The sequence below is a fragment of the Taudactylus pleione genome, unplaced genomic scaffold (genome assembly GCF_031769625.1).
Source record: "Taudactylus pleione unplaced genomic scaffold, aTauple2 ptg000194l, whole genome shotgun sequence".
NCBI classification, from domain to species: domain Eukaryota; kingdom Metazoa; phylum Chordata; class Amphibia; order Anura; family Myobatrachidae; genus Taudactylus; species Taudactylus pleione.
The window spans coordinates 1,511,975-1,524,758 of record NW_028284596.1 but is presented as its reverse complement, the minus strand read 5'-3'; the positions used below and the strand labels follow the sequence as shown (position 1 = coordinate 1,524,758).

At 48.5% G+C, this 12,784-nt stretch overlaps 1 protein-coding gene across 1 annotated transcript in view; it reads right to left on the bottom strand.

Moving 5' to 3' along the window:
• CDH16 (cadherin 16) overlaps positions 1–12,784 on the bottom strand; it is a 186,778-nt gene that overhangs the window by 122,025 nt on the left and 51,969 nt on the right. The window contains exon 6 of the mRNA XM_088476787.1: positions 10,575–10,771. Within this exon, the coding sequence (XP_088332913.1) occupies positions 10,575–10,771 (197 nt within the window). The remainder of the gene's footprint in view (positions 1–10,574; positions 10,772–12,784) is intronic.

Below are 12,784 nucleotides of genomic sequence, written 5' to 3'. Positions count from 1 at the left end.
ATCATCACATGGGATTAGCGATACTACATCATTATTATGTGTGTGCTGCACCTCTGTACTATTCCACAGCACCTGTGGGGGCACCAATCATCACATGGGATTAGCGATACTACATCATTATTATGTGTGTGCTGCACCTCTGTACTATTCCACAGCACCTGTGGGGGCACCAATCATCACATGGGATTAGCGATACTACATCATTATTATGTGTGTGCTGCACCTCTGTACTATTCCACAGCACCTGTGGGGGCACCAAGCATCACATGGGATTAGTGATACTACATCATCATTATGTGTGTGCTGCACCTCTGTACTATTCCACAGCACCTGTGGGGGCACCAATCATCACATGGGATTAGCGATACTACATCATTATTATGTGTGTGCTGCACCTCTGTACTATTACACAGCACCTGTGAGGGCACCAATCATCACATGGGATTAGCGATACTACATCATTATTATGTGTGTGCTGCACCTCTGTACTATTCCACAGCACCTGTGGGGGCACCAAGCATCACATGGGATTAGTGATACTACATCATTATTATGTGTGTGCTGCACCTCTGTACTATTCCACAGCACCTGTGGGGGCACCAATCATCACATGGGATTAGCGATACTACATCATTATTATGTGTGTGCTGCACCTCTGTACTATTACACAGCACCTCTGGGGGCACCAATCATCACATGGGATTAGCGATACTACATCATTATTATGTGTGTGCTGTACCTCTGTACTATTCCACAGCACCTGTGGGGGCACCAATCATCACATGGGATTAGCGATACTACATCATTATTATGTGTGTGCTGCACCTCTGTACTATTCCACAGCACCTGTGGGGGCACCAATCATCACATGGGATTAGCGATACTACATCATTATTATATGTGTGTGCTGAACCTCTGTACTATTCCACAGTACCTGTGGGGGCACCAATCATCACTTGGGATTAGCGATACTACATCATTATTATGTGTGTCCTGTACCTCTGTACTATTCCACAGCACCTGTGGGGGCACCAATCATCACATGGGATTAGCGATACTACATCCTTATTATGTGTGTGCTGCACCTCTGTACTATTCCACAGCACCTGTGGGGCAACAATCATCACATGGGATTAGCGATACTACATCATTATTATGTGTGTGCTGCACCTCTGTACTATTCCACAGCACCTGTGGGGGCACCAATCATCACATAGGATTAGCGATACTACATCATTATTATGTGTGTGCTGCACCTCTGTACTATTCCACAGCACCTGTGGGGGCACCAAGCATCACATGGGATTAGTGATACTACATCATCATTATGTGTGTGCTGCACCTCTGTACTATTCCACAGCACCTGTGGGGGCACCAATCATCACATGGGATTAGCGATACTACATCATTATTATGTGTGTGCTGCACCTCTGTACTATTACACAGCACCTGTGAGGGCACCAATCATCACATGGGATTAGCGATACTACATCATTATTATGTGTGTGCTGCACCTCTGTACTATTCCACAGCACCTGTGAGGGCACCAATCATCACATGGGATTAGCGATACTACATCATTATTATGTGTGTGCTGCACCTCTGTACTATTCCACAGCACCTGTGGGGCAACAATCATCACATGGGATTAGCGATACTACATCATTATTATGTGTGTGCTGCACCTCTGTACTATTCCACAACACCTGTGGGGCACCAAGCATCACATGGGATTAGCGATACTACATCACTATTATATGTGTGTGCTGCACCTCTGTACTATTCCACAGCACCTGTGAGGGCACCAATCATCACATGGGATTAGCGATACTACATCATTATTATGTGTGTGCTGCACCTCTGTACTATTCCACAGCACCTGTGAGGGCACCAATCATCACATGGGATTAGCGATACTACATCATTATTATGTGTGTGCTGCACCTCTGTACTATTACACAGCACCTCTGGGGGCACCAATCATCACATGGGATTAGCGATACTACATCATTATTATGTGTGTGCTGTACCTCTGTACTATTCCACAGCACATGTGGGGGCACCAATCATCACATGGGATTAGCGATACTACATCATTATTATGTGTGTGCTGTACCTCTGTACTATTCCACAGCACATGTGGGGGCACCAATCATCACATGGGATTAGCGATACTACATCATTATTATGTGTGTGCTGCACATCTGTACTATTCCACAGCACCTGTGGGGCACCAATCATCACATGGGATTAGCGATACTACATCATTATTATGTGTGTGCTGCACATCTGTACTATTCCACAGCACCTGTGGGGCACCAATCATCACATGGGATTAGTGATACTACATCATTATTATGTGTGTGCTGTACCTCTGTACTATTCCACAGCACCTGTGGGGGCACCAATCATCACGTGGGATTAGCGATATTACATCATTATTATATGTGTGTGCTGCACCTCTGTACTATTCCACAGCACCTGTGGGGCACCAATCATCACATGGGATTAGCGATACTACATCATTATTATGAGTGTGCTGCACATCTACGAATTGGAGCTCACTACACAAGACCTTGGTGCGCAAGTGTTATCACACATTGTTTATTATTTCTTCATTAATAGAGAAATGGCCCTTGGATTTGGCTGTGAGGATAACTATCACTGGCCGTGCAGTTTATTAAATAGGTAGAAACCCTCCGATTTAGTGCTCTTCCCATATTCATAAATAGAACCCTAGGGGGTAAATTTACTAAAGTGAGAGTTTTTAGAAGTGGAGATGTTGCCCATAGCAACCAATAAGATTATTATAATTATTATTATTACATTTTATTTATAGGGCGCCACAAGTGGTCCGCAGCACCGTACATACAGTAAAGGGTACACAGAACATTACAATACAATACCCAAAATATAAACAGAACACAAGTAACAATTAGCAACACAATTCTCCATACACAGTACAGCTGGGAAGGTGAAGGCTGTCATAGGAGTCCTAGAGAAGAAGGCTGTGAGACAGTGGGGAGGAGGACCCTGCTCCTAGGAGCTTACAATCTAGATTCTACTTAACATTTAACTAGCACCTTCTAGAAGATAATAGCTAGAATCTGATTGGTTGCTATGGGCAACATCTCCACTTCTAAAAACTCTCACTTTAGTAATTTACCCCCTAGGTGTTTCTAAAGATATAACAAAATCTATAAATGCATAAACTGCATAAGCAACTAATATAAGCAACAGAAAGGCCAGTGATGCCTCTGATAGTTTTGTAGAACTGCGTCACTTTGAGACCTGATATGGATAGACCGAGGCAGGGCAGAATATATGTATAATTCAAACACGTGTTTTAATTAACAAAAAAACTATTTGCTTAAGAATACCTACAACATATTTCATTTAATAAGTTTCAGAGCTCTGACAGAGCGCTCGCTCTGAATCAGGGCCGGCCTTCTTTTTTTTTAGAACGGCCTCCTGGCCGCTCGCATAGCTGTGGGTGACCACCCACAGCTGTAGCGAGCGGCCAAGAAGATGGTCGCGATAGTCAAGACCATCGCGACCATCGGGCTTGCGATGAGACCCTTGTGGTAGGGTCTCGTTGCCGCAAGCCCCATTGAGATTTCGGCTCTCACAGAGCTAAAATCTCTCCCACTGACATCACTCGTGATGTTAGTGGGGCCGACCTCAAACAGAGGCGTTCACATGGGAACGCCTCCATTTGGGCAGCCACTCCCCCGGCCCGCCCACCAAAGGGGGCATGCTGTCACTCAACATCGACAGCAAGCCCCCTTTGGTACGAGACCCGGAGCGACGATTTGCCCGTCGCTATCCGGGTCTCTCGCATGCGCACGACGGAGCCAGCTACGTAGTGCGCATGCGCACTGGGCCACCATCGACCCGCTTGCGAGCGCATAGCACTCGCGAGCGGGTCTGAATCAGGCCCTGAAGCCAGCTGAATAGATGGGACCATTTGAAACAGCAGGTACTGTATTTACGTCTACAAAATTCAGCCAACACGGGATAGACCTCCTCCGTCTGAGTAAAGGGTTCCCCGTTTCCAGCAATATAATTGAATTGTCCTCATTATCATGAAAAGCAGCAGATATTTTTATATTTAAGCAGAAGGTTATGATAAGAGGGGGCTCTGAGCTGTGCAGCATGAAATAGATGTGATCCAGTCATCCAGGGCCTAGTAAATTTGAGCTGAATCCACCGTTGCCACAGTAACAGCAGATACAAACATTGGCTGGTTGGTGTCGTGATGAAAGATGGCCTATCTATCTAGTGTTATGAAACAGGACGGAGGCCTGCGACTCCCACACTGCGCAGCACCTCCTAACAAGGAGACAGTTTGGCCTTAACGCTTCTATAAGGGTCGTATATAAATCAGAATTCAGACCCCCTAAAACTGTCTTTCCAATGGCTGTGCTGTTTACGTTTGGGCTCAAGGGTCTCCTCCAGGTTTCCTGCTCTTCTTCATGTATATGACCTTGTTAAACAGAAACGTGATCATGGAGATGGGAGATTTTCCAGTCCGGCCACTGAGGGATTCCCCCATTGAATTTCGCATGTCTGACTTTACATTTCTGCCTCCTTTTCTCTCATAGCTGGGAACGTCCTAAACACGCTGACAGACTCGCAGTGCTGACTAGGGTTTCCATGGTTCTAGTACATTGCTGCGTCATGGTTCTCGTCCAATACACGGGAGGAGAGATGCTGCAGCGCTAAGGATCGTGGGACATTGGTGCAGGGCATCTTTGCATAGGACATGTCTTATTATCTCCCAATAATGTTCATCCTGCGCATTACGAGGGATGCAGTCATAATACCGACAGTCGGGAAACCGGCGCCGGCATCCCGATGGTAAGTATTGCGGTTAGGGGGGAGGGTTAGGAGTTAGGCACTAGGGGGAGCATTTGGGTTAGGCACTACGAGGGGAGGGTTAGGTTTAGGGTACGGAGAGGGGAGGTTAGGTTTAGGCACTAGGGGGAGCGTTAAGATTAGGCACTACGGGGGTAGGGTTAGGTTTAGGTTGTGGAGTGGGGATGTTAGGGTTAGGCACTAGGGGGAGCGTTAGGATTAGTCACTACGGGGGTAGGGTTAGATTTAGGGAGGGTTAGGTTTAGGTTGCGTAGTGGAGAAGTTAGGTTTAGACACTAGGGGGGGAGGTTAGGTTTAGGCACTATGGTGGTAGGGTTAGGTTTAGGTTGCGGAGTGGGGAGGTTAGGTTTAGGCACTAGGGGGGGTTAGGTTTAAGCACTATGGGGGGAGGGTTAGGTTTAGACACTAGGGGGGGAGGTTAGGTTTAGGCACTATGGTGGTAGGGTTAGGTTTAGGTTGCGGAGTGGGGAGGTTAGGTTTAGGCACTGGGGGGGGTTAGGTTTAAGCACTATGGGGGGAGGTTAGGTGTAGGGTGCAGAGGGGGAGGTTAGGTTTAGACACTAGGGAGAGAGGTTAGGTTTAGGCACTAGGGGGGTGGTTATGGTTAGGCACTAGGGGGAGGGTTAGGTTTAGGGTGCAGAGGGGGGAGGTTAGGTTTAGGCATTAGGGGGGGTTAGGTTTAGGCACTAGGGGGAGGGTTGGGGTTAGGCATTAGGGGGGAGGTTAGGTTTAGGCACTAGGGGGGAGGTTAGGGTTAGGCACTAGGGGGAGGGTTAGGTTTAGGGTGCAGAGGGGGGAGTTTAGGTTTAGGCATTAGGGGGGGTTAGGTTTAGGCACTAGGGGGAGGGCTGGGGTTAGGCATTAGGGGGGCGGTTAGGTTTAGGCACTAGGGGGGAGGTTAGGGTTAGGCACTAGGGGGGGAGGTTAGAGTTAGGCACTAGGGGGAGGTTAGGGTTAGGTACTAGGGGGGAGGTTAGGTTTAGACACTAGGGGGAGAGGTTAGGTTTAGGCACTAGGGGGGAGGTTAGGGTAAGGCACTAGGGGGAGGGTAGGTTTAGGGTGCAGAGGGGGGAGGTTAGGTTTAGGCATTAGGGTGGGTTAGGTTTAGGCACTAGGGGGAGGGTTGGGGTTAGGCACTAGGGGGGAGGTTAGGTTTAGGCACTAGGGGGAGGGTTAGGGTTAGGCACTAAGGGGGAGGGCTGGGGTTAGGCACTAGGTGGGAGGTTAGGTTTAGGCACTAGGGGGAGGGTTAGGGTTAGGCCCTAGGGGGGAGGTTAGGGTTAGGCACTAGGGGGGAGTTTAGGTTTAGACACTAGGGGGATAGGTTAGGTTTAGGCACTAGTGGTGAGGTTAGGGTTAGGTTTAGGGTGCAGAGGGGGGAGGTTAGGTTTAGACATTAGGGGGGGTCAGGTTTAGGCACTAGGGGGAGGGTTGGGGTTAGGCACTAGGGAGGGTGGTTAGGGTTAGGCACTATGGGAGAGAATTAGGTTTAGGGTGCGGAGGGGGAGATTAGGTTTAGGCACTAGGGGGGGGAGGTTAGGGTTAGGCACTACGGGGGGAGGTTAGGTTTAGGCACTAGGGAGGGAGGTTAGGTTTAGGCATTAGAGGGGAGGTTAGGTTTAGGCACTAGGGGGGAGGTTAGGTTTAGGCACTAGAGGGGAGGTTAGGTATAGGCACTAGGGAGGAGGTTAGGTTTAGGCACTAGGGGGGAGGTTAGGTTTAGGCACTAGAGGGGAGGTTAGGTTTAGGCACTAGAGGGGAGGTTAAGTTTAGGCACTAGGGAGGAGGTTAGGTTTAGGCACTAGAGGGGAGGTTAGGATTAAGCACTAGGGAGGGAGGTTAGGTTTAGGCACTAGGGGGGGAGGTTAGGTTTAGGCACTAGAGGGGAGGTTAGGTTTAGGCACTAGAGGGGAGGTTAGGTTTAGGCACTAGGGAGGGAGGTTAGGTTTAGGCACTAGAGGGGAGGTTAGGTTTAGGCACTAGGGGGGAGGTTAGGTTTAGGCACTAGAGGGGAGGTTAGGTTTAGGCACTAGGGGAGAGGTTAGGTTTAGGCACTAGGGGGGAGGTTAGGTTTAGGCACTATAGGGGGGGTTAGGGTTAGGCACTAGGGGGGAGGTTAGGGTTAGGCACTAGGGAGGCAGGTTAGGTTTAGGCCTAGGGGGGGAGGTTAGGTTTAGGCACTAGAGGGGAGGTTAGGTTTAGGCACTAGAGGGGAGGTTAGGTTTAGGCACTAGAGGAAAGGTTAGGTTTAGGCACTACAGGGGAGGTTAGGTTTAGGCACTAGGGGGGAGGTTAGGTTTAGGCACTAGAGGGGAAGTTAGGTTTAGGCACTAGAGGGAGGTTAGGTTTAGGCACTAGGGGGGAGGTTAGGTCTAGGCACTAGGGGAGAAGTTAGGTTTAGGCACTAGGGGGGAGGTTAGGTTTAGGCACTAGAGGGGAGGTTAGGGTTAGGCACTAGGGGGGAGGTTAAGGTTAGGCACTAGGGAGGGAGGTTAGGTTTAGGCACTAGGGGGGGAGGTTAGGTTTAGGCACTAAAGGGGAGGTTAGGTTTAGGCACTACAGGGGAGGTTAGGTTTAGGCACTAGGCGGAATGTTAGGTTTAGGCACTAGAGGGGAGGTTAGGTTTAGGCACTAGGGGGGAGGTTAGGTTTAGGCACTAGGGGGGAGGTTAGGTTTAGGCACTAGGGGGGAGGTTAGGGTTAGGCACTAGGGGGGAGGTTAGGGTTAGGCACTAGGGAGGGAGGTTAGGTTTAGGCACTAGGGGGGGAGGTTAGGTTTAGGCACTAGAGGGGAGGTTAGGTTTAGGCACTAGAGGGGAGGTTAGGTTTAGGCACTACGGGGAGGTTAGGTTTAGGCACTACAGGGGAGGTTAGGTTTAGGCACTAGGGGGGATGTTAGGTTTAGGCACTAGAGGGGAGGTTAGGTTTAGGCACTTGGGGGGAGGTTAAGTTTAGGCACTAGAGGGGAGGTTAGGTTCAGGCACTAGAGGGCAGGGGGTTAGATTTAGGCACTAGGGGGGGAGGTTAGGTTTAGGCAGTGGGGAGGGAGGGTAAGGGATAGGGTGAGGGGAAGGGTTAGGATACTGACAGACAGGTGTCGGTATCCTAACCCTGTCGGGGTGTCGGCTTCGGGATTCTGACCGCTGGGATCCTGAGTGCCAGCATCCCGTACCCAGCCCCATTGCGAATCTCCTGTTTGCACACCTTCAGGAAGATCTTCTTATGGCAGTGTCTGTGAACTCAGAGGCATTAAGTGGGCATTACGCCTCTTGCGCACTCAGACGCACGCTTGTACACCAGGGGAAGGGCCTTTACTAACATAAGCATAACGTCACAGGCGCGGCTGATTCAAAATACTTTAAGGCGGTTGCAGCAGTGTCCGAATCAGTGTAGGCTCCGATAGGTCTGTTGCAGAGTTGGAAGTAACCTGGCGTACATTGCTGAAGAGAAGCGTGAGACCTGGCTCCTGCTCTATACTAGATGGAATAGAAATGCATCCTAATAATTAGGCGGATATACGCTTACTTCCAGTTCTCAATAAGATGCATTGCACTGCACATCCCACTGCACTTCGCCTGCATGCACGTAGAACCGCTGACACAGGACGCCATGATAAGACGGAAAAACTGCGCCTGCCATAGGTGCATATGATGGTGCACTGAGACACATTTGCAGAGCTGCAACTGGACATCTCTATATAAATAAAATTGGCGGTGGCATCAGCATTATGAAGCAGCCGTGTCGGCATCTCACTTATACCGTTCATTCTAGCACCCTGCACCTGTCACAACCTGTGCAGTTCTTTTTTCCTCCCTGGGTTGTCACTCTCTGCCCTGGTGCTTCTAGCACACTCAGCTGATGCAACAAACTGCTGAGATACAGATCAGAGTGTGCTAGAAGCACCAGAGCAGAAAGCGACACCTCAGGCAGGAAAGAGGAACTGCACAGGCTGTGACAGGTGCAGGGTGCAAGAAAGAACACCACAACTTAGAATCAGGCCCTATCTTTCCCTAAGGGGTAAATATACTAAAGTGAGAGTTTTTAGAAGTGAGTGTTATAAGAGATGTTGCCCATAGCAAAAAATCAGATTCTACTTAACATTTAACTAGCGCCTTCTAGAAGATAATAGCTAGATTCTGATTGGTTGCTATGGGCAACATCTCTTCTAAAACTCACTTCTAAAAACTCTCACTTTAGTAAATTTACCCCTATCAGACTTGTTACATCTCCCTCTTAGAATGGTACTGGCTTATATGGGCCACTGCTTCCTGTACACCGGGGATTTATCTAATATAGTGTAAATGCACATTATCCTGCAGTCTTTCATCCATGTAAGACAATGAACCAATGGTTGCTATGGGTTACTGGGGAACAGCATTGTCAGTGCAGGTGAAAACTTACATTCATCTCAATGGGAACATGTAGATACAATCACATTTGAATAAGAAGTACTTATATGTGTATTTGGCTTGAACAAGACAATAATTACTTATTTTGCCACAGGCGCATGCAGAGTGCGACACGCGTGCAGTTGCCAAAAATTGCGAGAGCTGTCCGCATCATGGAATGCGTTCAGCTCTGACACTGGCCCCCAATATAAAAATAAGTAATAAATAGAAAAATCCATAAAAGGTGAATTTAGGGCATCATTCAGCTCGGATCGCAGGTCGATGTTTGCGTTCTGTGTAAGCACCACAGTATGCGTGCGCGAACCGGCCACTGTGATCGCAAATGTGAATGCAACAGATACGTAGTGGCACAGAGAAATGATTGACAGCAAGTGCAATTCGGGGGTGGAGAGGAGGTGGTGGTCAAAGGAACGCAGTCGTTCCTGTGCGTAAGAACGCCGTAACAGGGGGAAGCAGTCGGGAAGCCGACGGACGGTATCCCAACCGCCGGCTTCCTGACTGTCTAATCTCGGCAAGTGTCTAATGACGGGCATCGAAATCCCGACGCCCTTCATTATACCTACACCGGGAGCCCGACACCCGGCTTACCGATCGAAGGTAAGCTGGGCGCAGACTGCCGCGCAGGGGAGGGTTAGGTTTAGGGCTCCCGGGGGGGACTTAGGGTTAGGCACCCCCAGGGAGGTTAGGGTTAGGTTAGGGGAAGGGGGGGTTAGGCACCCCCTGGGGGAGGTTAGGGTTAGGCACCCCCCCAGTGGGGAAGGGGGGGTTAGGAACTTGGCGGGGGGTTAGGGTTAGACACTTGGGGAGGAGGTTAGGGTTAGGCACCCCTAAGGGAGGGTTAGGGTTAGGGGGGGGATTAGGTTCGCATACTTACCTTAATGGACGATCGGGATTTCCACCTCTGTCGGGCTGTCACTGTCGGGATTTGAACAATGCGGCCGTCGGTAAATCATACCGATCCCGTAACAGGGACGTGCGTAATTAAGCCCCAGCGACGGCATACGCAGCCATAGCTCTACATGGTAACAAGAAGCTTCGCCGGTTGTCATGGCAAGCTCAACCACAACTCTGTGTATGGGTCTGATGTTACCGCCGATGTTTTCACTGACTTGCGGATGCATGTAATGGGAAGTGGGCGGCTTTATAAGGTGGTAGGCGTCTTGGTATAGTGCTGGGATCACATTTATTTGCATATTATCGCAGCGGTCGGGTGCATGCGATTGCAGACTTGCGATCTGTGCTGAATCGGGCCCTCAGGCCCTTAGTATTTGTCACTTATTCTACTTACCTTAGAAAGGATTCGGGGGTAAGTCCCTCCTTCGTTCTCTGCTATGGACACTGGGCTAGGGGCAACCCATGTATTTTCTGTAGCAATGATTCCCAGGTCTGCGGAAGCAGCATATCCCATGGGGTGATCACCCAGGTCTTTGACTTGTACCCTGAGATTAATGCGGCTCTCATCACTCTGTGATATGTAAGTGACTCCTGGATAAAATAATAAGATAAAACAGTAATAAAAACCTCCATTAAGATGTAAAAAAGGGACTATTTACTAACACAATATAAATATCGGTACATATAGAAACCGTTGTAATTCCTACACCGTTCACCTGATTTGGATGTAATTACCCTCAAATTAAATCTGAAAGTCTGCAGGTAAATCACATCTTGTTTGTTTCATTTCAAAGCCATTGTGGTGGTGAATAGAGGCCAAAATATGAAAATTCTGTCAATGTCCCAATATTTATGCACCTGACTGTATATATATATATATATATATATATATATATTTCTAAGTATACTTTAAGTATAATTTTCTACAAAAAAAAACAGAAGCAGACATCAATTTAATTATTAATATTTGTATATTACTTTTTACTAATAAACTAGGCCCATCCCCACAACCAGTATAAATGCTGAGCCCCCACTCTGTAATCACCCCTGCCGCGCCAATTAACAGTCAGTATAGTTAACAAGGCCTTGTGTGGCGTTCCTACGTTCTACCCGTATTTGCATGTGGTCCCTAAAGTGCTGTGTAATATATGTGCGCTATATACATGACTGTTCATTAATAATATTGTGACAACAGCGAGGAATTCAAGTGCATTTTGGAACCCGGCGGTTACACTAAATAGGGAGAGGGTTTGTTATTATTTATCTATTTTTATTGTATATTGGGGAATAATTTTTTTACAGACATATAAGAGAGTTACAGCTCATTCACATCACTTATTCACTTTATTAGATCAGATTACTTCCCCGCATAAATAAACTCGTCACCACTATTTAAAGGCATTTCTTTTTAAGGGGCCAATGATTCGCCCACATATCGTGGTGTTTTATAACTGGAGTTACTGGGAAATAAAATGGGCTTGCATTATCCAGGCAGAATGTGCGCTGTTTTGTTGACTCGTTATATAAAGTGCTGAACATTAGCTAAAGTTCATCTCTGCTGTGAATTGCTTGTCCTTGGCATTTTAAATACATATACGCTCTGCGGAAAATGAATGTATTGTACAGTATGGTTAAACTTAATTCACATGTCATACGCGCAGTGCAAGACAATTAATGGAGCCTTGCATTGTGAGCGATGGGAATGCTGGGATCTGTTCTTTTCAAACGCTGTCAATTTCTTCCATGTCAAAATGAGAACATTGCGGGAAATGGATGTAGATTAATTTACCAATTCGCACACTGGGCCTGATTCAGACCCGCTCGCGAGCGCTGAGTGCTCGCAAGCGGGTCGATGTTGGCCCAGTGCGCATGTGCACGACGGAGCTGGCTCCGTCGTGCGCATGCGCGAGACCCGGATAGCGACGGGCAAGCCGTCGCTCCGGGTCTCGTACCAAAGGGGGCATGCTGTCGATGGTGAGTGACAGCACGCCCCCTTTGGTGGGCGTGGCTGCCCAGACGGAGGCGTTCCCATGGGAACGCCTACCGTCTGGGGCCGGCCCCACTGACTTCACTAGTGATGTCAGTGGGAGAGATTTTGGCTCTGATAGAGCCGAAAGCACTCCAGGGCTTGCGGCAACGAGACCCTACCACAAAGGTCTCGTCGCAAGCCCGATGGTCGCGATGGTCTTGACCATCACGACCATCTTCCTGGCCGCTCGCTATACCTGTGGGTGGTCACTCACAGCTATACAAGCAGCCATGAGGCCGCTCTAAAAATTAAGAAGGACGGCCCTGATTCAGAGCGAGCGCTCTGTCAGAGCGTCCGGCTCTGAATCAGGGCCACTGTTCTGAGTTGTTCTCGTTTATGCTCTAATACTGTACATTGTTTTACTTGTTTCCAGTAATATTTTATCTGAGTAGTATATTCTGTGACCACCCACAGCTATAGCGAGCGGCCAGGTGATGGTCACGATGGTCACGACCATCGCGGCTTGCGACGAGACCCTTGTGGTAGGGTCTCGTTCCCGCAAGCCCCAGTGAGCTTTCGGCTCTTAATACAGCCGGAAGCTCACCCACTGACATCACTCGTGATGTCAGTGGGGC